Genomic DNA, 25,308 nt, shown 5'->3' on the forward strand with positions numbered 1-25,308 from the left:
CGTGGGAAACAACTCAGGCTCCCAACTGCACCTGTCACGCTGCCCCCGCTGCAGCCCAGACAAATGTTTCTGGCCACCCCGAAGGGATGCTTTAGCTGACTTTTCCACAGCTGGGGATGCAGTCTCGCCCTTTTCCGATCTTGTGCTTTTGGAAGGGGCTCCGTTCTCTCTTGGCCCCCACCCCTCCCCCCCTCCCCGGATCAAATACCAAGTGCGCCAGACCGACGGGACAGAAGCCGGAGTGAGAAAAGGCATTTGAATAAAACCCCACTGATTTTTTTTTTTCTTGTGGGTGCAAGTGAAGGAGGAGGCCCCTGAAGAGTTCCCCCCCCCCCCCCCCCCGGCCCCTGCCGCCTCCCTCCCCTGACCCCCTGGGGGCGGTCGCACATCGATCTGCTTCCCGGGGATAATAGGAGGCTCTGCGGCCCAGCCCCGTGTGAATCAAAGCAGCAACAGCAACAGGAGCCCGTGCGCGGCGGGGCGCGGCGGCGCGTTGTGCGTGGTTACTGACAGGCACCAGCTGCCGCGCTATGTGGCCGCTCGGAGCGACAGGCAGATTCCAGACTAATCCCGGAGGGCTGGCCCAGCCCGAGCTGCCGGGGCTGCGAGGAAGCGATGACCACTCCTGTTAGCCCAAGTTGAAGGCAGCCCGGCTGCGCTCGGGAGCCCCGGAGGCCGTGCTCTCCAGAAGAGGCGGGAGAGAGAGAGAGAGAGAGAGCGAGAGAGAGAGAGAGAGCGAGGAACATGAACTGAAGAGTAACCATGTATGGGAATTATTCTCACTTCATGAAGTTTCCCGCAGGCTTTGGCGGTGAGTACTGGCTTGGGCTGCCCCCCCGGGGGGAGGGGGGGACCTGGCCGGACAGACCCCAGGGGATCCGGCCCTGCGGAGGAGCGCAGGGTCACGCATTAGGAGGAGGGCACGTATGTTGATGTGCATTCGTGGTGTGTTTCCCCTGTGAGTGTGTCTGGGTGTGCAGGAGGGAGGGAGGGAGAGGGGATGGTCGGAGGTGAGGATCTGTGCAGAGCAGTATGAGTGAGCCGAAGGGAGGGTGTGCGGATATTCTAAGACACCTGCTTGAGAATCTGTCTGAGACCCAGACGGCATAAGAGCATTGTTCGAAGCCGGTGTGTTTGTGTGGGTGTGAAAAGTGCAAGAATCAAAGGGAATTACTATGATGGACCTATTATCCAACTTGTGAGAAAAGCGTGAGCCAAAAGGCTTCACCCGTCTATTAAGGGTCCCTGGGATACTTCGTAACAAGGGCGTTATTGAACAGCAGATCTCCCTGTAATTGGATTTTTGCAAAGAAAACGTAGCACTTTAATTTGCCGCTGTGTTTTCCTTCCTCTGTGGTCTTCCCTTTTGATTTGCTACTAGCCTCGCGCCCCCTCCATGCTGCTGCCCCCAATGCCATTTCCAGGGTCTCCGCTGTGACTTGTACTCTGAGGGTGGGATCTGGGGGTGTGTGTGGGGTGGGGGGAGCTGTCGATCCGAGTTGCCAGCCAGGCAGGGCAGCTCGGTCACACTTCACAGGGGCTGCCTTCACGGGAGTCCCGAGGCTCCCTTGATTCAGTGGCAGAAACTGCCCAGCCGCCCCAGCTTTGAATAAATGGAACCACCAGCTGACCAGCTGGCCTGTCACTTGTCAGCTGGTGGCATGTAACTTGTGTTCTCGGGAGCCGAAGAGAAGCATTTGCCCTGCGGATGCTGGCAGACAGGACAAAGCAGAAATTCTTGTTAGGTCTTGAGAACTGGAGAGTCCCTGCTCTCCCGACCCCCTGTGTGGACAGACGGGCAAGTCATCTGAGGGCTAGGGAGTAAAGCTTGCCTACATTGCTGGGCAGAACCCTCTGTGAGGCCTGGAGGGGCATTGCAAGGTGGATGGGGTCCCTGCCCGGGCGACACCCAGGCCAGGGGGCTTGCTCCTTCATTCAGGGTGTCTGGGGGCAGTTTCTGTGATCCAACCATGGTATTAGGCTCTAGGAAGACAGATGCGAAGGAGACACGGTAGGCTTATCACACAGGCACATTATAATATTTCGTGCCGTGTGCTCTTTTGGAGGCAGGAGGAAGCTGTTGCTGGGACGCACGGGGTGGGGGGCCACGGAGATGTTCCTGGAAGAGGTGATGTTTAACTTATTGGGGCCAATCTTGTGATATGACCCAGTGAGAGTGGTGGCCAAGGCTGTGGCCGGGACATCTGATCTCCAGTTTATAGTTGGGTCCTGGGTGTGAAGAGCCTTCTCAGCTCCCATCTTGGTCCCATTCACGGCTGAGAAACACTTTTTCCTTTTCCCTCTGAATTCAGTGCTTGTCTGTGAGATTCTTGGGCGCCCCGAGGTCTGTGAGGTCATGGCTTCACGAAAGCCACTGAGATGGTGGGAGTGAATGACAGGGTGGAAGGTGGAAAGGTCTAGGGAGTGAGCTAAGAGAAAGGCTGGAGAAAGAGGGTCTATCCCCAACTTCAACAGGGGCTGCCCGCTGGAATCTTGGAATGGTAGCCTTCCTAAGGAACCTGGAGAAAGCCTCTGAGACCTCTCATTTTACAAGGTGGAAACTGAGGTCTCCAAAAGGCAGGGAACAGTCTAAGGTTATGTGGGATTGAATGGGAGACAAAAGCCCTGACTCAGACTTACACTAATACTCCTTCAATCTGATATAGTAAAAAAAAAAAAAAAAAAAAAAAAAAAGACAGGAGAGAGAGAGAGCGAGAGAGCTGAACTTGGTTCACTTACTCGCTGTGTGATGTTACACAAGATATTGAACCTCTCTGAGCCTCAGTGCCTTCATCACTAAAATGGAGTTGATCAGCCCAGCCTCCGAGTATTGTCTGGAGAATTAAATGTGCTCACGCTTGACAAAGCAGTCATAAAGTGTTGTCTATGTATTTGGTACTTAATAAAAATTATTATTTTCATCCCCTGCATTTTGCTCAAGGTAGTCACATACAAACTCACTTAAAGATCAAACATTCCTGTCGAATAATGAATTAGGAATGTGGGCAAATAAAATTAAAACCGCAAGGACCCACACACTTTGCGGGTTCAGATTCTCACCGTGGTGGGAGCTCATTGAGCGTAAGTAGGTTTCAGATAAAAGGGAACACAAGAGTGCAGCCGTGGAGGTTGATAGGATGCGGTAATGGGGGGTGTGAGAGGGAAGAGGGCAATCGGGTTGTGGAACTGTCTCCCTCTGATGCGACTTTTCCTCGTTCCTGAGGGAGGAGAAGAGTTATTTTGTTTAGTTCTGTTGATGTTTTCCGTTTTGTTTGCACCCGCCCGTGGAGAGGCTGCTGAAACGCTGAGCGGAAGCTCAGCCCCCGCTCCGGGGAGGCCTGTCTGAGAACTTGCCCGTGGTGAGGGAGACCTCCCCCACCCCCCAGGAACGGGGGAAACTGAGGACTGCGGTGGCTGTCACCTGCACCCTCAACACGGAGAGCCACCCTGTACACATGCAGTGATCTGGCACACCCACTGCCTTTTCATGTATGAGCAAATGGGACCACAGGCGGCTCCTGCAACTTGCATGAGGCTCTCTGGGGACCCAAAGTCACCCTTGGGAAACAGCACGAGGGTTGGCATCTGGGGCCATGCTCACCAGATGTGAGATCATTCAGCCCCTCAGCGAACAAGGGACTGGTCAAGCTGGCCGAAGGGTGGCGACTACCTGGGCTGCTGTGACCTCACAGAGGTACCAGCGTCCCTGTTCCCCGCCCTGCCCTGTGATGAGGGCCAGCTGTTCAGTAAGAGATCCGTTTGCCTGGATGGGACAGTCGCTGCCTCTAAGGAGATGGCAAAACAAAGCCTGTAATTCCCCCATCCAATTGTGCGGTAATCCTCGGGGTGACAAGGAGATGGGGGGCGGGGGGGAGGCTCGCATTTCAGTTCCCAAGCACGCTGGCTGTGGCTCTTACTGAGGGCCAGCTACCCTTGTAAGCTTTTGAACTCTCTGCTTGTTCAGTCCTCACGACAACCTTCTGAGCAGCCACCATGATTATCATACTCCCATTACAGACGAGGAAACTGAGGCATTGCATGGCGCAGTAAGCTTGCTGAAGGTCTTGTAGCTAGAAAATAGCCCCGCCAGGGATTTAATGTTTATTTATTTTTGAGAGCTAGAGACAGCGAGTGGGGGAAGGGAGGGGGGGCTGCTGGGGAGGGAGACCCAGAATCTGAAGCAGGCTCCAGGCTCCCAGCTGTCGGCACAGAGTCCGACGCGGGGCTCGAACTCGGGAACGGTGAGATCATGACCTGAGCCGGAGTCGGATGCTTCACCGACTGAGCCACGCAGGTGCCCCCCCTGCCAAGGGATTTGAACCCAGGTGGTCTGGCTCCAGAATCCTTGCTCTGCTGAGCTGCCCCTCACGGGCCACGGACTCGCTCTGGGAAGTTATGGGGCACAGCACCCCCTTGCTGGGGTGAGGAGCCCAGTCCGGCCTCGGCACTGCCCAGTGGTTGCAGACACGGGCCCTGGCCGTTGAGGAATAAGAACCCGGGATAGCTCAGCAGTCACTCAGGAGCGGGGGACCTCTGGAGTATTAACAGGTGCTTCTCCTGGAGGCCGGCTGATTTGCAAGAGTCCCGCCCAGCTGGCCCTGACCCTTTGTGTAGAACACTGGCTTCTTACCCAAGAGTAGCCATAGAGGAGGGGGCTGAGTTGGGCGGATGGGTGTGCACATGCCTATGTGTATGTTTGGGGGGGGCAATAAGAGGATGTGTGTGTGTGTGTGTGTGTGTGTGGATGTGAGTGTGTGAGTGTGCGTGCACGGATGCGCGCGCCAGAACATATTTATCCCTTCCACAAATGCGTGGGTGGTTAATTGGGACCTTACCGTGGACGTAAGTGGTTAGGGTTTGTGTAGGAAGGAGTAACTGTTTATGAGATTTAGGAAGGAACATATTTAGTGTAAACTATTTTCTGAAACATTTACAGTCTTACCAGGAGATAGAGAGCTGAATAGCAACCGGGGAAAGAAATTGTGCAAAGAGTTATCTAAATTCTCCACCTCTTCCTTCCCCTCATTATGTAGCTTCTGTATCTACGGAGAACTTTGCCACCACGACTGGGTGGCTGGGTTGCCAGAGGCTCCCAGAGGAAGCTGCTCTTTTCCCTTCTTGTCTGAAAGGAGAAGACCTACAGACCCAGGGAGGGCAGTCGCTTATTTTCTAGGGCGCCTGGCTTTGGGTGGCTCTCAGGAGACTGATCCGGGTCCTGGCTCAGTGAGCTTCAGAAACAAGTGAGAGTAATAGCTCATGTTTGTTAGGTACCTACTATGTGCCGGACCCTCCTACCCCGGGCATTACAAGCACCATCTCATTTAATATTGTCAAGCATCCCCGGAGGTGGGGCACTATTATCGCCATCCCCATTTCACGGATGGGAATGTAGATCCTCGGGGAGGTTTAGTAAACTGCTCAAGATCAGCTGGCTGATAAGGGGCGGACCCAGGATCCAAATCCAGGCAGGTGCCAGGGCTGCTGGAGTCAAGCCCCGTGTTGCGCTTGCTGGGGGTGGGGGAGGGGTAGAGTGGAGGGAGGGTGGGGTGGAGAGATGGGAGTCCCAGATCTGCCACCAATGGGTGAATTCTATATAAGAACAACAACTACCATATTCCGATCTTACTCTTTGCCCTTGACAACTTTCTTAGGGATCACAATGTATCTCTTGGACCGTGCATGATTGCAGCAATGAATAAATGATGGGGTGGGGACAGGCGGACCGGGCACATGAAGAGACGAAGAAAACAAAAATCCAAAAAATGTTCCAGGTGAGGGGCGCCTGGGTGGCTCAGTCGGTTAAGCGTCCGACTTCGGCTCAGGTCATGATCTCGCGGTTCATGGGTTCAAGCCCCGCGTCGGGCTCTGTGCTGACAGCTCGGAGCCTGGAGCCTGCTTCGGAATCTGTGTCTCCCTCTCTCTCTCTCTCTCCTCCTCCCCTGCTTACGCTCGTGCATGCGCTCTCAGTCTTTCAAAAATAAATAAACCTTGAAAAAAAAAAAAGAAAAAAGAAAGTTCCAGGTGGACCCCACTTTATTCTAACATGTGGAACCCAGTTTTACATTCTAGGGTGCGATTCAGCAAACTTGTTCTCTGAAGAGCCAGATTCTAAACCTTTGGGTCTTTGCTGCTCCTGTGGGGGGGTGTGTGGGAGAGTAGCCATAATTAAAGTCGCATAAACTAAGGCACAGGGATGTGCTGTGTCTCAGGATGTTTGCTGACCCCTAGGGGATCCTTCTGGAGAAGTGTTATTACCATTTCTGAATGTTCTCCGGTTTGCAGTGGTTGCGATCGTCAGCTCTGAACAGCCCTTCCCCCAGCTTCCCTGCCACAGAGTGGCATCCTCAGAGCTAGACAGAGAGGCCTGTGGGTCATGAGGGCGGCCCCTTAGTCACAGGTGAGGACACTTGGGGAAGCAGGTGTGGCTTCCCCAGGAAGCTTCTTGTGGTCTTCAGACTGGGTTCCGCTGAGCCCCCTGGGGGCCACCTGGGGTGGCAGGAAAGTGGGGGGACGGGGAAGCCACAGAGAGCCGTCCCGCCCCTTGGTAAAATAACTCAGTACTACTCACCACGTAGGGTCAGTGTTAACTGTCTGCAGTGCAAGGGGTTAATAAAATAAAGCCTGGACAAGTCGTGAACACCTGGTAAAGGTCCCCTTTTCCATTTCAGAAAATTTGGACACTGTAGTTCTAAAGTACGTTGCTTTTTCTTCGGGGAGGTGTGCCTGTTCTGAAAGCATCAGACGGCACAACCACGAGGTGCTGACAAAGCAAAGTACATGGATTCTGTGCCTGTTACCGAAAGTTCTGTTTTAACAAATCGTTCTAGGGCAGGCGCTCTGAGATCTGGCCGGAAGAGAGCCCTGACGGGGGACCTCCAGCCCCTCCAGTCTTCAGGAGACCCTGGCCCCAGGCCAGTGACTCTGATGAGTCATCAGACAACCTGGCCTGCCCTGCTGCCTTTATCAGACGCTGTGACTGAGAGAGGGGAAGGGAGACAGGAAGTTTCTAGGTTCGAGATCAAGCTCAAATTCCTGATGGGGTTTCAGAATTCAGCATCTGAACTTTAAAAAAAAATGGAAAAGCTTGTGATCTTTAATTCAGAAAGCGTTTAGAAGTCAGAGGAGTGGCCAGGAAAGTGCTTAACACGTATGTTGGGATGTTTCTTCCGGGCTGGTTTGCCTGAGTTTCATTTCTGTGACTCAGCATCTCCTTTGTCCCTCCTTTGCTGGTCATTAGTGTCGTGGAGAAGCAGTCTCTTGGAGAGTTTGGGGCTCAAGGTACCTGTGTTTGCCCAGTCCCAGCGATGAGGGGAGCAGAGCAAAGGTTAGAGATCATCATCAGGGAGAGAATATTCTAGACTGTTCTGGGAATGCCAGTCCCTTGTTCAGTGCACACTGGCTGAGTATCTGGCTTGTGCAAGGGTTTGCCGGACGAGGAGAGCTAGAGTTCATCTCCTGTCCTGAAGGAACGATAAACTAGTTACAAGCTCTGAAGTCTGCATACGTTTGGAGATGAATTATTTCTAGACATGTTTCTTGGGACTGGGGTTCAGTGGATGGGTCCAAGGAATCTAGGTATTTAGAACCTGAGAACAAATGATGCTATGATAACATTGATATGAACGACCACATTGCACCAGGGATGTTATTCACTATATTTTAAGATGACTGCAGTCTTTTAAAAGAATTTTTTTAATGTTTATTTATTTTTGAGAGAGAGAGAGATGTTTATTTATTTTTGAGCGAGCGAGAGAGGGAGAGAGCATGAGTGGGGGAGAGGCAGAGAGAGAGGGAGACACAGAATCCGAAGCAGGCTCCGGGCTCTGAGCTGTCAGCACAGAGCCTGACGCGGGGCTTAAATAACCCACAAACCGTGAGATCATGACCTGAGCTGAAGTCGGATCTTAACCCACTGAGCCACCCAGGTGCCCCAAGAAGACTGCAGTCTTTAGAAGTCCATCCATATTTAGAGATCAGGGAGAGCATATCTGAAAAAGAAGTCCAGAGAGACAGAAACAGGGATTGGGTTTGAGAGCTGGAGGTGGAGTAAATTGATGTTCAAGGATTCTAGGAACAAGGGGTGAGGAGGGAGCGCCCTCAGCAAATGCCTGAACCACTCATGGCAGTGTCCTGGTGGACCAAAGTGGTGTGCTGTGAACCAGTATATGGGACTGGTTTAAAGGGACAGGCCGTGTTCCTTGTTAGCGGAGCCCCTGCTCCAGGATCCCCAGGTCCCTCTTAGGAGTTAGAGACAGCATGATCTCCACCTGCACCATCAAGGTTCATAACTTGGTCCTGAGTGGGAAAGGTGGGATGCAAGCAAAATGCCATTAATTACATGCAGAAAAGTTGGCAGAAATTGTGCTAGACCAAACTCACATTCGAGGTCTTTAATGATTCACAACACGCGCTTGAAAAGGTCACTTTATCATTCTGAACGTGTTTTTCTAAATCTGTAGAATGGGGATGATTTCTGCCTTACCGACTACTCTGAGTCTGTTTGAAGCTTACATGAAATAAGCAGTGGGCCCCAGGAGGGACCACTCTGTCCGTAGCGCCTCGCCTGGGGTCTGGCACATAGTAGGCACTCAACGAATATATTTTTGACTGCCCGAGCCAGTAACTGACGTGGAGATAAGTAGTGCACAGTTAACGACTGCAAGATGGCACCTGGTACAGGGAATGACCTTGAACCTGGCAGTCAGAAGACCCAGTGTTTCGGCCTTGAGCGAGTTGGGCAACCTCTCAGGGATCATTGTCTCTTCTCTCCAAAATGCGGTGGTTCTTTGAGTCCTGAAAGTCTGGTTTCTGAGCCCAAACAATATTGCCTTATTAATTTATGACCCAATTAATTTGGAAAGGTGATTAAATTGGTCCTGGTATGAGCTAGTTTCTATTTGCTCATTCACCAAAAAAAAAAAAAAAAAAAAAAAAGTAAATAAATAAAAAACAAAGAAGGGTTTGTGGGGCAAATAAAATGGTAGCAATGTTGCCCCATTTAAGTTACATCTGTTTTCAAGCGATTTAAAAAGCCTAAAGGAGCGTCATTAGCATATTAACGGGGTGTTAATTACAAAAGTCTTTTAAAGCAGATTTTATAAAATCTCCACTTCATAACCATTAGCTTGTGGGACTCGAAATACAAACTCTTCCCGTGTGTTACTTGGAAGTAAGAAAATTGTAATTTAAAAGTAATCTGCCAACTTGTCACGAACGGAGACTGATTTTTTTCTCTCAATTGATCAAAATGAGTAAGGTTTTGCTATAATTATATATAATGCTGGTAATAATGAGGCTGATGATCGGTCGGTGGTTGCCTGCTTTTCACTACCTCCATCTCTGCGGATTTTAGGGGAGGTGGGGCAGAAGGGGGGGCGGGGGGGGGCGCGGGAAGGGAGGGGAGGGAGAGGGAGAGGGAGGAAGGGATATCACAGGGCCCTCCCCCTCCCCCAAGCACCAGAGGAAGCAACCCCTTTCCCCCCCTTCCCCCCCAACAGCCAGGAGCCCCCCTTCAGGGACAGCAGGAAGCGTGAGGAGCTGTCCTGGGAGGCTCTGAAAGATGGGAGGGCGGAGGGCAGGCGAGGGATCAGCCCCTGGTGTTTGGGTCCTCACATTGCGGGCAGGGCACTGAGCCCCTTCTCACACACACTCTCCGCTTCTATCACGTTCCCTTGTTTCCCCCCGTTGAGAAACCCAGAAAATGCTTCGGTAGCAGAGAAGGCTTCTCCTCGAAAGATGTGCCTTCTGCTTCTGCTCCTCATTCCCTAGGAGTTCAGTGTCTCCCACCTTGGGGTTGGCACCTGCTAAAATGTAGAGCTCTGTGCCTGTAAAACACCTTTCTGCCCAGTGTCAGGGTGGCTGTGAAGGGCTGAGGTTTACGTGCAGGTGCTTTTGAACACGCTGATCACGACTCAAATGTCAGAAATGTGTACCAGCTCGGTGGCATTGAGCACCCCTTCTACCGAAGAAGGGAGGGGAAAAGGTCAGGCTGAGCTGGGACCCTGCTGAAGGGAGCCCTGGCCAGCTTGGAGCCGTGAGGGGCCAGAGTCAGGATGGCGAGTATCTTAGTCAGAATGTGCCAGTGTCAGGGGGCTCCTGGCTGGCTCGACTGGTGGAGCACGTGACTCTTGATCCCGGGGTTGTGAGTTCGAGCCTCACGTTGGGTGTTGAGGTTACTTAAAAAAAATAAAATCTTTAATTAAAAAAAAAAAAAAGTGCCAGGATCAAAGTCAAAGTCTAGAGTGAGGCCTCAAGTCGGGGTGGGGAGGGCGGGGAGAGCTGTCTGTACAGCTGGTCGGGGGACTTGCGGAGCAGGGGACACGTGGTGGGGCTGCGGATCCCCTGCTTTCCCTTCTCCGTTCATCCGTTCAGGTGCCACTTGTCTAACTTCCTAGTCCCATTCCCTCGGGCGCTGTATTTAATCTCTCTGTCTCCTAGCTTTTGCCTTTGTCCAGTAGGAAGAAGCATCCCAACCTTAACAGGGCTTGTAGGTATGCAATGCGTCCATATACGTAACGTGTTGAGAATCATGTCTGGCTTGTGGCACGTGCTCAATGAATATGATCTGTTGTTGTTGTTTGTCTGTTAGTCATCGAAGGAGGTGGTGATTAAAGTGTCAGTTAAAGTGGCCTCGGTAGCAGGCCTCTGCCCACCTCGTTCAGCAGCCTGCCTGTGTGTTAGGAGCCAAGAGGGGAAAGGATGTGTGCGTAAGTTTCCCTTAGACTGGGAAGAATGAGCCGGCTGTCTGACCGGTCGGCGATCCTGGGGCTTGTGCACCGTGTCCCTCCGCTAGAGACCAGGCGCCGGGCTTGGGTGTGCCAGGTGGCTTGCGACCCAGTGGGAGGGAGTTCCACGGACCTGGGGCCTGCCATGCTCCTTTGATTTCAGATGGAGAGTCCTGACTCTCAGAAATAGCACACCTTCACCTCCGTCCCCTTCCCTGTGGGTGTGTATTAACCAGTGCCAGCGATTCATTACAACTTTTCATTCCATCCGGCAGAGGCTTGTTAGTGGGCCGGCGGCAAAGGGGTGGAAACACCAAGCCATTTGCTCCCTTGTCTGGCCAATCAGAAAGACGCATGCTTGACATTTTCCTTTCATTGGCTGAGGATGAGTTGCTAAGCAACTTCCTCACCTTGCTAAGAATTCCATCCTTCTGAGTCCCAGGGACTTCTCTTTCTCAAAGGCCCCCCTGTTCCCCCCAACACACACGTGCAATTCCTTACTCAGAGATTTTACTTTTGGTAAACACCAGGGACGTAGATTTCTTATGCAAGTAATTTCTTTTTTTAATGTTATGTATTTATTTTGAGAGAGAGAGAGAGAGAGAGCGCGCGAGCAGGAGGGGGGGAGAGTTGGAGAAGGAGGAGAGAGAGAATCCCAAGTGGGGTCTGTGCTGTCAGCACAGAACCCTACACAGGGCTCGATCTCAGGAATCGTGAGAGCATAACCTGAGCCAAAATCAAGAGTCAGTCGCTTAGCCAACTGAGCCATCCAGGCGCCCCTATGCAAGGAATTTCTATTGATGGACTCTATATAGTTCTACTCACTAACAAAAAATTATCCCAACGCCAATCCCATCCTGTTGTCTAGTATGTTTTGAGTGTCTGCTGTGTTCCAGGCACAGTGCTGGGCACCACAATGGCAGTCGTTAGCAGCAAGGGATAGAAATGAAAAGTGTGTAACATCCAGTAGGGCAGCAGACAGTCAGATTGGAGGTCGTGTGGAGGACCTGTTTGTGCCAGGCTCGATTACGGGGCGATCTGGGGGATGCTGGGGGAAGGGTGGAGTGGCCGGGGGGACAGGGGTGCTCCGGGCTCAGAGCAGTGGCTATTTACTAGCCAATTCAGAAAATTCGATATTGTAAACAACTGGTATGTCCTTACCAGCGTATGGCAAGGACCATCCTTAATAGAGCATTAACTGTTGGCCTGGCTTGGGCTAAGCCCTCCACGTACATAATCTTCTATAATGGCCCTCGAGCCAGACACAGCCCCTCCCTCACAGCATCTACTGGATGGTGAATTATTGCACCTGCTACCCCAGGGCCCGTACTCCCAGGTGCTGTCCGCAGTCCGATGAGGTAGGCATTTGTGCCTCCGTTTCGGGTGAGAAAACTGTGGTTCAGAGAGGTTAGCTTCCTTGCTCAAGTTTATGGGACCAGACAGAGGTGCAGCCTTGAATCCGGCCTGGGACTTTTTGGCTTCGGAGTCTTGTATCATGCACGGGCTGCATTCTGGACGCCGTCGTGCCGCGAGGCACACACCGACTTCAGCAATCATTGCAATCATCACAGCGTATGTGCCCCGCACAGCTTTGATTGCTGGTGACACTCAGCATCTCAGACCGAAGGTCTAACGCTGTCCAGTTGCCGAAAGCAGGGGCCCCTCGGAAAGTGGTCCAGACCCAGACCATGTCAGATCACTGGGACCCACGCTTCGTCTTTGAGATGCCCGTGGGCCGTCTCCTACCACCCATGTGCGTGGAGCAGGGCTGGGAGGGGTCTTGGAGACCCCTGGGCAGAATGAGGCCCAGAAATATGAAAGATTTTTCTTAAGTGTCTGGCCAACAGAGAACAGAAATTCCTGGGAAAACGCACTAGCCCTTTCTCGTCAGATGAGTGAGTTTTTATTTTAAAAAGTCATTGCCGGAGCAAAGAGAATCAACTCTGTGGAGTAGAGGGTTTGTGCATTTCCCCAGCATCGGGCTTCGGGCACAATCTGGCTGTGGCTAAAGAAGATTAGGAGGGTGTAGGGTCAGGGAGCAAGCAGGGGTGTGGGGGCGGGGGGCAGGGGCCAGGGCGAACGGGGCTGAAGGGGCTGAGGGAGACACTAGAGGAAACCGTGACTTTGGATCTGGATGAGAAACCAGGTTTCTGGAAACCGTCTAGGACCTTTTGGCTGTGGCTCCCCTGTGGCTATGAGAAAATGGAAAGAGAGGGAGGGAAGCCGGTAAAAGTGCCACCAACAGCTATGCTCTGGTGTCTGTCTGTGAGAACGGGTTAATTTTCCATTGGGAAACACTTTGTCATTAGAGGCTTTCTCTCTGCTTCTTTTTCTTTTTCAAAAAAAAAATTTAATGTTCATTTTTGAGAGGGAGAGACAGAGCATCAACAGGCGAGGGGCAGGGAGAGAGGGAGACACAGAATCCCAAGCAGGCTCCAGGCTCGGAGCTGTCAGCACAGAGCCCGACGCGGGGCTCAAACCCGTGAACCGTGAGATCATGACCTGAGCTGAAGTCAGATGCTTAACTGACTGAGCCACCCAGGCGCCCCTCTTTCCACCTCTTCTAAAAACAAAGCTATTCATGTCTAAGAGCCACTGGGTCATGGGAGAGGCAAAGAGCCAAAATGGGATCGCGTAAGATGTATCTGTCTTTGTGAATTTTATTGAAAAAAATTTTTTTTAAGTTTATTTGTTTTATTTTGAGAGAGAGAGAGAGAGAGAGAGAGAGAGAGAGAGAGAGAGAGAATGAATCCATCCCAAACAGGCTCTGTGCTGTCAGGCTGGCAGCCTGGGGCCTGATGCTGGGCGAATTTCTTTTTTGTTAAATGTAGCTTTAAAATAGCCCACCTCGGGGCGCCTGGGTGGCGCAGTCGGTTAAGCGTCCGACTTCAGCCAGGTCACGATCTCGCGGTCTGTGAGTTCGAGCCCCGCGTCAGGCTCTGGGCTGATGGCTCGGAGCCTGGAGCCTGTTTCGGATTCTGCGTCTCCCTCTCTCTCTGCCCCTCCCCCGTTCATGCTCTGTCTCTCTCTGTCCCAAAAATAAATAGAAAACATTGAAAAAAAATTAAAAAAAAAATAAAATAAAATAGCCCACCTCTTCTGGGTCACTGACTCAGCAGAAACACGCCATATTTAAGGCCGTTGCAAACCAAGCTTTAACTCTATTTCATTCTGTCTCAGCCATGCACCATTCTTTTTTTTTTTTAATTTTTTTCAATGATTATTTATTTTTGAGAGACAGAGACAGAGCATGAGTGGGGGAGGGGCAGAGAGAGAGGGAGACACAGAATCCGAAACAGTCTCCAGGCTCCAAGCTGTCGGCACAGAGCCCGACGCGGGGCTTGAACCCACAAACCATGAGATCGTGACCTCAGCCGAAGCTGGACGCTTACCCGACTGAGCCCCCCAGGCGTCCCAGCCACACACCATTCAGAGCATCATGGTATATTCCGATTGTCCTAATATTATTATTATTAACAATAAAAGCAATATACTTTTTAAAAATTTTTTTTAAACTTTTAATTTTGTTTATTTTTGAGACAGGGAGAGACAGAGCATGAACAGGGGAGGGTCAGAGAGAGGGAGACACAGAATCTGAAACAGGCTCCAGGCTCTGAGCTGTCTGCACAGAGCCCGACACGGGGCTCGAACTCACGAACCGCGAGATCATGACCTGAGCTGAAGTTGGCTGCTTAACTGACTGAGCCTCCCAGGCACCCCAAAAGCAATATACTTTTAATTTCAATCACTCTCAGCTCATCTCCTTTTATTCCTGGAACAACTTGTGAGTTCCCCAAAGTCCACGTTTTCTGTATTTTTGTGCAGGTCAGTGTTTCCCTTACCCGTCATTCCCTCTGCACACTCTTCCCGTGATCTTCTCCGGACCGAGTATCCTTTGTCCTAGGTCAGTTCACTCTCTTTTTGAAAACTTAAATAGCTATTTTAAGAAAGGCAATCTTGTACAAAAATAGAAGCCCAGTCACCTGCTATAAATAGAAGGAAACAGTAAAAGTAATTCTTAAACTCTTAATATTTTGTGACACCCACACCCACTTAAAATACCCCTGAAGGTGTCCCTCACCACCGCGTTACAGGGGCACACCTCGGGAGCTCTTGGGTTGATGCGGGTGTGAAGCTAAGTGGTGTTCCTGTCTGTCCCACGGCTCTGGGCCTGCTGTCGGGGTGCAGAAGTGACAAGGCACAGGCTCTCTGGGACCCACGCAAGCAGAGTAAAAAGGAGAGTTGCGGGGTCCTTTGGTCTGAAGCCGAAGCCGGAAGGGAACGGCCAGGGGGTTGGACGGCCGCTGTCCCAGTGGAGAGCAGGGCTCCTGGCCCGTCAAGACAGGCTGGCTTCCAACTCACCTGTCACATGTTATCTTAGTAACAGGCTCAAGATATACGTTGGCCTCTGTGAATGTCACAGCCTTCCTGGGCCTCAGAAGAGTCTAAAATTGTTCTTTCCAATCAGTGGCCATCTGGGAAGATTTTTGGTTTCTCCGGCTTGAGTTCTTGGAAGCTGCCCTTTTCTCCCTCTCCTTCAGATAAACTTGCAGCTTGAGATCACTTCGTAATTGAGTCATCATACACTTTGCGATATGGTGGCTCTCCCAGTCATCCTTGCTGTCCTTGCCAACACAGACCGGAGGCAGCGTGGGTTTCAGACCGACAGTTCGTATCTAGGCTCTATCACTTATCCCCCGGGCAGCGCCGGGTACCACGCTAGGGGTGGGGAAGCGAAAATGGACACTTCTCCCCTTCTCTCGGTTGAGTGGAAAAGCCAGGGCAATAAACAAATATGGCGACACAGTGGAATCAGTGCTAGGATAGGAGTAAACACAGGCTATTATTAGAAAACAGAAAAGGGCATCAGACGAGTCCGGGAACACCAGGGAAGGCTTCCTGGAGGAGGGGACACTTGACTTAGACCTTGAAGGAGGAATAAGAACGTCATGGAAATGGAGAGGAGAGCAAATCATCCTGGAACAGAGAGCAGCTAGGCTGAGCCCCTGAAATGGTCCCCACAGGCTTATCGTCAGGAGGAAGTGAGTTAACACATGGAATTTGCTTAATGCTATTCAGGATTAGGTGGTAAGTGTCCGACCTGTTCATTTGAACCCCTTTGCCACTCCTCTGTGGACCCCTGGAAAGTGATTCATCCTCAGCCGTGCTACTGAATTTTTTTTTAATGTTTATTTATTTTTGAGAGAGAGAGAGAGAGAGAGAGAGAGAGAGAGACAGACAGAGTGGGAGCAGAAGAGGGGCAGAGAGAGAGGGAGACCCAGAATCCGAAGCGGGCTCCAGGCTCCGAGCTGTCAGCGCGGAGCCCGACGCGGGGCTCAAACTCACGAACGGTGAGATCATGACCTGAGTGGAAGCTGGATGCTTAACCTACTGGGCTGCCCAGGCGCCCCCCCGTCAGCTGTGCTACTTAGAACAGGGTGATTGGGATTTATCTGTTAATGAGACATTTGTCCCTGATGGAGACTCCCCGGGTAGGATGATAGGAGGGTCAGAGCTTCCTTGGACGTGGGACTGGCTGTTCTCCCCCCAGAGAGACCTTAGGCGTGTTAGCAGAAGCTCAAGAGAAACTCTAGGCTGACATTTTTTCCAGTGGAATATTTATGTTTAAGAGTCTTTGCACAGAGAAAACATGAGCTCAAGGAAGTGTATCGACCCCCGTGTTCACTGCAGTATTATTTACAATCCCCAAGATGTGGAAATAACCTAGGTGTCATCAATGAGCAGGTGAAAGTTGTATATGTGATGGAGTATTATTCTGCCATCAGAAAGAGTGAAGTCTTGTCGTCTGTGACAACACGGACGGACCTTGGGGGACTACGCCCAAGTGAAGTAAGTCGGACAGAGGAAGCCAGATCCTGTATGATCTCACTTATGTGGAATCTAATAATAATAATGAAAACACACTGAGCTCATAGCACCAGAGATCAGATTGGTGGTTGCCAGAGGTAGGGATAGGGGCGGGAGAAATGGGTGACAGGAGTGAAAAGGTACAAACTTCTAGTCATAAAATAAGTAAGTTCTTGGGATGTGACGTCCAGCATGGCGACTATAGTTAATAGTACTGTACCGTATATTTGAAAGTTGCTGGGAGTAGATCTTAAAAGTTCTCATCACAAGGAAAAAAAAAAACCATTCAGGGCGGCTCAGTCGGTTGAGTGTCTGACTTCAGCTCAGATCGTGATCTCGCGGTTCGTGGGTTCAAGTCCCGGGTCGGGGTCGGCGTGGAGCCTGGAGCCCGGAGATGTGTTTCCTCTTCTGCGTCTCCCTCTGCTCGCGCTCGTCTCTGTCTCTCAAAAACAAATAAAACATTAAAAAAAAAACAACAACAAGAAAAACCATTTCCAACTGTATGTGGTGACGGATGTTAACTAGTCTTATCGAGGGTGATCATTTTGCAGTATAAACAAATACCGAATCATTCGGTTTTGCCCCTGAAACGAATACAATGTTGCGTGTCAATAATATCTCAATAATAAAAAAAGAATAGTTCTCCAGGTGCACTTCTGACGTGCTTTGCTGCCCCCCAGCATTCAAAGGGGGCATGTCCCCCCCCCCCACCCCACGTATCTTGCTCCTAACACTACCCTTAGTGGCCCCTGATATCTCCCAAGACTTAGGAGAGCATCCTGCACATAGTAGGTACTCAAGAGATACTCCTTGAGTGAACAGGGGACCACACAAGGAAGTAGCTCTATGACACAGGGTGGGCTGCCCTATCATTTTTCCAGTCTCTTCTTTGCTGCTCAGATCCTGAGGTGTAGAGCTCCTCTCTTAGGGAGAGCGTGTTCCATGCTGGGCGCCTCAGATGACAGTGGTGCACCCTCCTTCTCTGTCATCTTGAGCTGGGACTGACCCTAAGGGAGCTTGGAGTCAGTTCAGCCTGGGAAAGATGGTACCAGACAACCACGTGCCCAGGGGCTGTTCCGTGGACACCTGGAACCGCAGCTCCCTGGGCCTCGAGGTAGAAAGGGTCTGGGCAGGCCTGTGCGCCCTTGCCTTCCTGGGCTCCTGTGGCCATCAAGCCACGCGCGGCCATTGTGCGTCTTCTTCCCTGAGGGCTGGCAAAGCCCCGTGCGGTAGAGACAGGCAGGGCAAGGACTCTATAGGCACAAAGCTGCGAAGGATACGGGCAGTCGAGGGCGTGACAACAGCGTCTGCTGCCCCGTTGTCATGGCGGAACGCGACCCCTGATGGCAGGGACGGGGTTCTCCCGGGCTCTGAAACCCCAGCACCTGGCATAGTACCTGTACCTCAGTCAACGTTCACCGCACGTGAGTGAGTGATGTTCTGTCCTAGAGAAGGCCCTCTCCCTCTCTCTTCTTCATTTGCCTTTATTCTACGCGCTCAGTGGGGGTGTGAGCGCCTGGGGTTCACGGATATGCAGTGGGGCTGGAAGGCGGGGAAGGGCACGGGAAACAAGCTGGGAGTGGTCTCTGTCCTCACGGGGGCCACCTCTGTGCCCCCCAGTCTCCCATCACCTTTGCTCTTCTCTTTCCAGGCTCCCCTGGCCACTCCAGCTCCACGTCTATGAGCCCATTGACAGCCTTGTCCACAGGGAAGCCAATGGACAGCCACCCCAACTACACGGACACCCCCGTGAGTGCCCCACGGACTCTGAGCGCGGTGGGGACGCCCCTCAATGCCCTGGGCTCTCCATATAGAGTCATCGCCTCTGCCATGGGCCCACCCTCAGGAGCACTGGCTGCGCCTGCGGGAATCAATCTGGTTGCCCCGCCCAGCTCTCAGGTAGGTGCCCGTGCTCCCGTTGGACTTTCCAGCCACCCTGTATGGTGTCACCCGTGCCGCTCCTGGAGCCGGGCCAGCACTCGGTGGGTGCCTCCTGTGTACTTTCTGGGTCGTCTCTGCAGACGTGTCTCCTGCTGGACCTTCTTTAAGGGTGTCCTCAGGCGGGGGAGCCCCTGAGAACTGATGACGCCTTGTGATGGAGGAGACGGTGGCTCAGAGGTCACCCCTGTGGCTTAATGGTTCAGCCCTGGCACTGATCTCACCATCTCTGAGGGCTGTTTGTCATCCTTGGGATGGACCCCATCTGTTCTTCTCAATCTAATGAGTACTTATCAAGTCACTGAAGTGCCTGGTGCTCTCTTACATGCCGTGGTGGACGTGAAATGCTCAGGACATGGTCTTTGCTCTCTAGGAACTTATAGTTGAGAGACGAATAGGTGGAGATGGCACACGGATAAATCCAGAACATGGCAGACTGTGTTATCTACCTGTTGTCTCTGAGATAGAGGAAAAGACTGGAAACTCAGGAAGGAAGGAAGCCTCACCCAATTCCTAGTGCTTCTGCTACAACAGAGGAGAGGGGGTGTGTGCATAGTAGACGCTGCTGTAGCATGGCCAGTCGCCTCTCCTTCCTTCTAGTAGTGTCGCAGTGAGGTTGGCAACCTTCCCTTCTTGTAGTGGTCAGCTGTTGCTGCAGTGATGCTGAGTAACAAACAGTCCTCAAGTTGTCATGGTGCACAAATGCACACATTTGTGTGTGTGTGTGTGTGTGTTCCTCACTCACAAATTTATGTTGGCTGGGATGGCTCTGTTTCAGGTGGTAGGCGAGCTGGGCTAGGCTGCAGGCTGGGTGCAAGTCTGCTCCTCATGTCCCAGGCTGAAGGAGCTACTTGGGGCATGCTTTTCTCGTGGTGTCTCACGGGAGCACAGAGCCAAAACCAAACCAGAAAGGTACGGCGGAGTGTCTGCTCGCATCATGCCCTCTGGTATCCCCTCGGCCTGAGAAAACTACACGGCTGACTCCAACATTGTGGGGCAGGGAAATAGGCTGTGACTATTTTAGCAGGAGGTACACAGTGCAAAGGATGTGAAGAATTAGGAGCAATAATCCCATCCACCATGTGCTCCACTTATGGGTATCTCAGTTTGGGGCTGGTGCCATCTTGCCCCAAACGCCAGCACATCTAGAGGCAGGATTAGTAGGTCCTGAAGCTTCCTTGGGATTTAGAGTTTGGGAGAAGAGGCAGGACTCCCGTTGTGTCAGTCTTTCTACCACAGGGAGAACTTCAGAGGCTATCCCCAGACCATCCCTTTCAAGAGGCTTCGTGTGCTCAGGGTCTGAAAGCAAAGCTGTGTGGAGTCACAGAACTCTAGAGCCAGTAACGGCTCCAGAAGGCTCTCGATTCAGGGATTTGAGAATCTGTAGAATACCTTGGGGGTCTTTGAGTGCGGGAGCCAGGGCCAGGTGCACATAGATCAGCGGGGCTGGTGGGGTCTGCGGGGAGCTGCCCCCTTCCCTTGAAGCCGTTGCAATTCAAAGACGTGAAGCTTGCACAGGCCAAGCAAAGTACTCCTGTGGGTCACATCTGGCTGGCCCTTTTCACCCCGACTTGTCATCTGATGGTTTCACCTATAGGATCTTCTTCGGAGTGTACATTTCTCCCCTATCCCAGATCTTGGCCCTTGTGGAGCTGGTTAAAGCCCAGCTGAGAACCACGAATTCTGTCTAAGCCCTCATCCCACAAATGAAGTAACAGGACTCAGTGAGCTCAAGCGACACATCCAGCGTCTCCCAGCCAGTCAGCAGCAGAGCACGGGTTCGAGCCCAGGTGTCCTGACCTCCGCTCTGTGTTCATGATGCTGCATTCACCTGCTGCTGTGGTCTGTGCTGACTCAATCCGTGACCCCAAGATCTTCCATTGGCCACCAAGGATTAAAAGATGAGTAATCCGGGCACCTGGGAGGCCCAGTTGGTTAAGTGTCCGACTCTTGATTTCAGCTCAGGTCACCATCTCGCGGTTCTTTTTTTTTTTTCTTTTAAAATTTAAAATTGTTTTATTTATTTTTGAGACAGAGAGCGACAGAGCATGAGCAGGGGAGGGTCAGAGAGAGAGAGGGAGACACAGAATCCGCAGCAGGCTCCAGGCTCTGGGCCGGCAGCACAGAGCCTGACGCAGGGCTCGAACTCACAAACCGCGAGATCATGACCCGAGCCGAGGTCGGACGCTTCACCGACTGAGCCACCCAGGCGCCCCAACCGTCTCGCGGTTCTTGAGTGCGAGCCCCACATGGGGGCTGCCCCTCCTCTGCTCACTCACTCACTCTCTGTCTCAAAATAAATAAATTAAACTTGAAAAAAATGAAAGATGACTAATCAGTGCTCCTAAGGTGTCTCTTGTGGACGTGGCACGTCATGTGGGCAAATTGCAAGGCAGTGTCTTGTGGGCTATGGTAGGCTAAGAGCAGAACCGAAGGAGCAGAAGCCAAGGAGTCCGGACCTTCCCAGGCGTGTGTTCCACGAGAGGAGCGGGGTCCAGACGGCCGGGGGATGGGCAGGTATTTATGCCAGCAGCGCTGGTGACACGTAGCCTTCAGAACGTGAGACCCTGATGAGGTTGGTTTATTCACGCTCTTCCTTGTGAACGGACCCCAGGAAGGCAGGTCATAGCCAGTAGGCAAGAGACAGAAGGACATGTTGAAGCTCCGGGCTGCAAGGAAAGTCTTGCTGGGGCGTTCGTGGTCCTTCACGTAACTACTCACGGGGACCGACTTTGCGTCTGGCGGTACTTGATGCTCTCGTAGGTTCTGGGGAAAAGCGCGGAGCAAGGTGGCTAATGTCTTCACGTTCACGGCAGTTAGACCGCAGCAGGTGAGACGGAGACGAAACGAGCGAGCGAGGTGGTTTCACATAGCAATCGTTCTATCTGCGAAGAAGTGAGGCAGGGTGAGGTGACAGACAGTGACAGGGCCTGTGGGTGGGGAGTGGGCAAGGCCCCATCCTTCAAGGCTGCTTTTAGCAACCAGGCTCCGGTCTGATTGAGCCAAACCTAGCCGACACGTTCGGCTTCACAGCCGTGTGAGTGGCAGGGACGCTCGCTATTCCTGGACCGTATGTCTGTACAGAGGGATTGGGGTTGAAAGGTCAGCTGAAAGCTTCGGTCCTGGCCAACTGGGCTGTGTGCAGAGGCCGAGGCCAAGTTTCACTCCGGGAGCTATATTAAGCTTGCCAAGCTCTGGGGGAGCTCAGCGGCCCCGGGACGCTGGACGGCGTCGTGGCCTCGGGCTCCAGACACGTTTCGCCTAATTAACCAGATGACACAGGACATCTAGGACCCTCGGTGTTAGCTGCGGTGAGTTGGACTCTGAACCACCTGGATAGACTGTCTATGCATCCTGCCTTCCTCGCCCAGGATGGGTCTGAGCGGGACCCGCACGGGAAGCGTGCTCCTCTTGTGACCTGGGTCTAGGGTAAGTGCAGTTTGTGGGGGGAGGGGAGGGGGTGCTCTGGTGTGGGAGCAGCAGGGCTGTGTCTCCTGTTCCCTGCCCTGTCGTTCCGGTGCTTGACCAAGTCTCTCTGCTCTTGTTGGACTTTCATTCGTGAGGAGTAAAGAGAACTGAACAGATACTCCGGACACGGGGACTGTGTAACCTTTCGCAAACCACTTAAGCTTATGTCTGTCCTCAGTTTCCTTTTCTCTTTCAGGGTAACATGCTTTATGAACATTAAAGGAGCTATGATTTATAAAGTCACTTCTTAAGTGCTCTCTGGTGGCAGTAAGGTGGCATTATTATTATTATCATTATAATTATTATTATTACACCTAGGTGATATGCACCTCAGTGATTTCCATTCTACCCCTATGGGATCTTTGCTCCCAGGGTATTCTCTTGCTGAGAGGTTCTAGAAAAGTTCATTTCAATAAGCATTCATTGAACCAGGCCCTGGAAGTAAAAAAAAAAAAAAAAAAAATTATAAGGGTCCGTCTCTGCTGTGGGGCGCCTGGCTGGCTCAGTCAGCAGAGCGTGTGACTCTTGATCTCTGGGTTGTGAGTTTGAGCCCCGCGTGGAGTGTAAAGATTACTTAAATAAATAAAACTTTAAAAAAGAAAAAGAAAAAGAGTCAGTCTCTGCTCTGGGGAGTATTTAAGTTGAGGGAGCAATTTCCAGAAACACCAAATATGTAGTTGGGAAGATATTTATGCAGCTTTCAGGCAAAATGATCAAGGCCACATTTTCCTGACTCTGTGTGTGTGTGTGTGTGTGTGTGTGTGTGTGTGTGTGAGAGAGAGAGAGAGAGAGAGAGAGAGATCTGTTGCCTGCCCTTGGAGATAAGCCCTGAAAGTTCTTGGAAGGCCCCTACCTCTTTCTCCCCTCCTGAACCCTGCTGCTGGACCTGGGTTCTGTCCCTGATAATTCCTGCCCAGGTAGTACTTTCCTTTCAGATTTTTGTAGAGAATACTCAAATAATAAAAATTACGAATGTTGGAGTTGAAACAGACCTTAAAGGCTGTCTTGTTTAATGATTAAAAAAAAATAAGCCATGAAGTTTTGTCTCCAAGAGAAAGCGTGTTTGGAAGGTTAATGTGTACGTTTTCTTTCTTTTAAAAAAATTTTTTTTAAAGTTTATTTATTTATTTTGAGAGAGAGAAAGCATGAATGGGGGAGGGGCAGAGAGAGGAGAGAGAAAGAGAGAGAGAATCCCAAGCAGGCTCTCAACTGTCAGTGCAAAGCCTGATGCGCGGCTCAAACTCACAAACTGTGAGATCATGACCTGAGCCGATCGATACTGAACCGACTGAGCCCCCCAGGTGCCCCCTAGTGTGCATGTTACAAACAGGTGTGGGTGAACTAGGAGCAGGAGATCTGAAGCCTTGTTCACCTTCCCCGCTGCCCTGCCACGCACACTCTGAGTTGGAAAACCCACCGATCTAATCTGTAGATGAGGCAAAGGGTCTCTGATGCAGTGACCTGGTCAAGATCACGCAGTGAGGAGGGGGCTGGTCCCCACCAAACCCAGGGCTCCTCTCCCCCCTGTAGAAGGCGCAGGCTCCTTACTCCTCATGACAAGGCCCTCTTCTAGATTAAAGCAGCGCCCCGTATACAGTCCGCTCCCTGGAAAAAGAGTGCCTGCCTGTGGCCTGGCAGGCCGGCCACGTCTCTGCGTTTAGTGGGATAATTTTGGCTGAAAGCAGCTCAGAAATGTGGGAGCTGATGTTCCGTGATGGCTCCGGGGCATCCAGGAAGCATTTGGTCCCTGGCCGAGTCTGCAAATGGAAGCCAGGCCAGTCAAGTGTGTTTCCACCCTGTTCTCGGGGAGCAGCCAGCCACCTGGTGAACCCCCGCTCTGAAAAGTGCTCACTTCCGCGGGGCTGCTTCTAATGGAACAAGACAGCCAGGCGGGGGACTCGGGGGGCCAGGCAGCTAATGGGTTTGCACTCTGGCGGGTGCCTTCTAGCCCGTCTGCCCTCGCTCGGAGCCCACATAAACCCCGAGCCAGCGAAGAGGCCAGTGGGTATCAGCCCTTCTGTCCCAACCCCTCCCTTCTGCCACCTGCCCACCCCATGACCCAGGAAGAGAAGGGTGAGGGGGGGGTGGCCGGCTCCCAGCTGGGAGAGAGAGGGCTCCCCACCAAGGAGGTGGGCCAGGAGGCTCAGACACTCGGAGTCTCCTGCCACAGCAAGACAGAGCTTGTGGTAAAGGACTGGTCTGGGAGCCCAGCGCTGGAGCTCTGGCCTGTTAGCCTGGGGAGGCTCCGCATCTCCCCGGGCGGCTCTGACAGCCCCTGTGTCTCTCTCCTGCAGGCTTTCCTCGAGCTGCTCCCCCATTTATCTCCCCGAGGCGGAGTTTCGAGAGCAGGATTCCTCAGCCCAGAACCTCCCGTGGCTGCTCTTAATTGCTTCTCAAGATTAGATCCACTCTCCTTAGCCCAGCGGTCAGGCTTCAGGCCTCTGCCACAGCCCAGCCCCTGGCCTTGCCTCCCACCCCTGCAGCCCACAGGAACCCCTGGGCCTCCCCCAGGCCTTTGCTCTCAGAGCCTTTAGCCCGTGAGGGGCCCGTCCAAACCTGACCCACTTTTAAAGGCGGCCAAGGCCTAGCTCCAATGCCACCGCCTTCAGGAAGCCTTCCCAAATCTCCGTTGTTTGGGGTCTTTCCTTCCTAAACCATCCCAACTGACTTTTAATCTTGTCAATGGCCTTGAGGCGGTACTACATCCTCCTCCTTTCGGTATCCCCATGGTATTTCTGAACAAACACATGAATAAACCTCTCTAAGGCCTAGTTCTCTCATCTGGAAAATAGAACGACCTCTTAGGGCTGTTGCAAGGATCAGGAGAGCAGTGAGCAGCGTGGGGAGTTTTCTATGGTGGGTGGGGCTAGCGGTGGGCGGGGCTCATGATGGGCGGGGCTAACAGCAGCAGTAACGGTACCTACTGTGTTTGGGCTGGAGATAGTGAGGCTGGTTCCACCGGACCTGGCTGTGGAAGGAGGAGGCGAGTGAGCGTCTCTTGAGCCTCAGGGGATGGCGGCCTCCTCCTCATTCCCATGCCCGTTCTCCTCCGTCTGAGGATTTGGGGACAGAGCCTCCTCAGTCAGTCAGCTAGCGGGTTCTTTCTCTGGGGTCGTCTGACCTCAAATGCTCCCATTTCATGGGTGGATCTAAGTGGTTAGTATCTGTGTCACTGAGGCACTCAAGGAAAGTTGTTGCCTAGAATTTACATCGATGGAAACCCCCCTCACCTGATTTCTGAAAAATAGACACATCTAAATATGTCCCTTATCTGAAGTGATGATAATGTATTATGACAACGTTAAATAAT

General features: G+C 52.1%; 1 protein-coding gene and 1 long non-coding RNA gene across 9 annotated transcripts in view; one reads left to right on the top strand and one right to left on the bottom strand.

Annotated features, from left to right (window-relative positions):
• The first annotated feature begins 455 nt into the window (after positions 1-455).
• The window catches only part of RXRG (retinoid X receptor gamma), a 45,300-nt gene continuing 20,447 nt past the window's right edge, over positions 456-25,308 (top strand). The window contains exons 1-2 of one of the 8 annotated variants that reach the window (XM_058701777.1): positions 456-811; positions 18,244-18,491. In XM_058701777.1, coding sequence (XP_058557760.1) covers positions 763-811; positions 18,244-18,491 — 297 coding nt within the window. In that variant the 5' untranslated portion in view covers positions 456-762. Of the gene's footprint in view, positions 812-3,745; positions 3,835-18,243; positions 18,492-21,711; positions 21,960-24,981; positions 25,155-25,308 lie in introns of those variants that run through there. The other 7 variants (XM_058701778.1, XM_058701774.1, XM_058701776.1 and 4 more) reach the window with 7 other exon arrangements.
• On the bottom strand, positions 21,094-22,438 carry LOC131496319 (uncharacterized). Its single transcript, XR_009254434.1, has 2 exons — positions 22,328-22,438; positions 21,094-21,415 (listed from the first exon to the last, which is right to left on the bottom strand). It is a non-coding gene; the product is annotated as an uncharacterized LOC131496319 (long non-coding RNA).

This window comes from Neofelis nebulosa, chromosome 15 (genome assembly GCF_028018385.1).
Source record: "Neofelis nebulosa isolate mNeoNeb1 chromosome 15, mNeoNeb1.pri, whole genome shotgun sequence".
NCBI classification, from domain to species: Eukaryota; Metazoa; Chordata; class Mammalia; order Carnivora; family Felidae; genus Neofelis; species Neofelis nebulosa.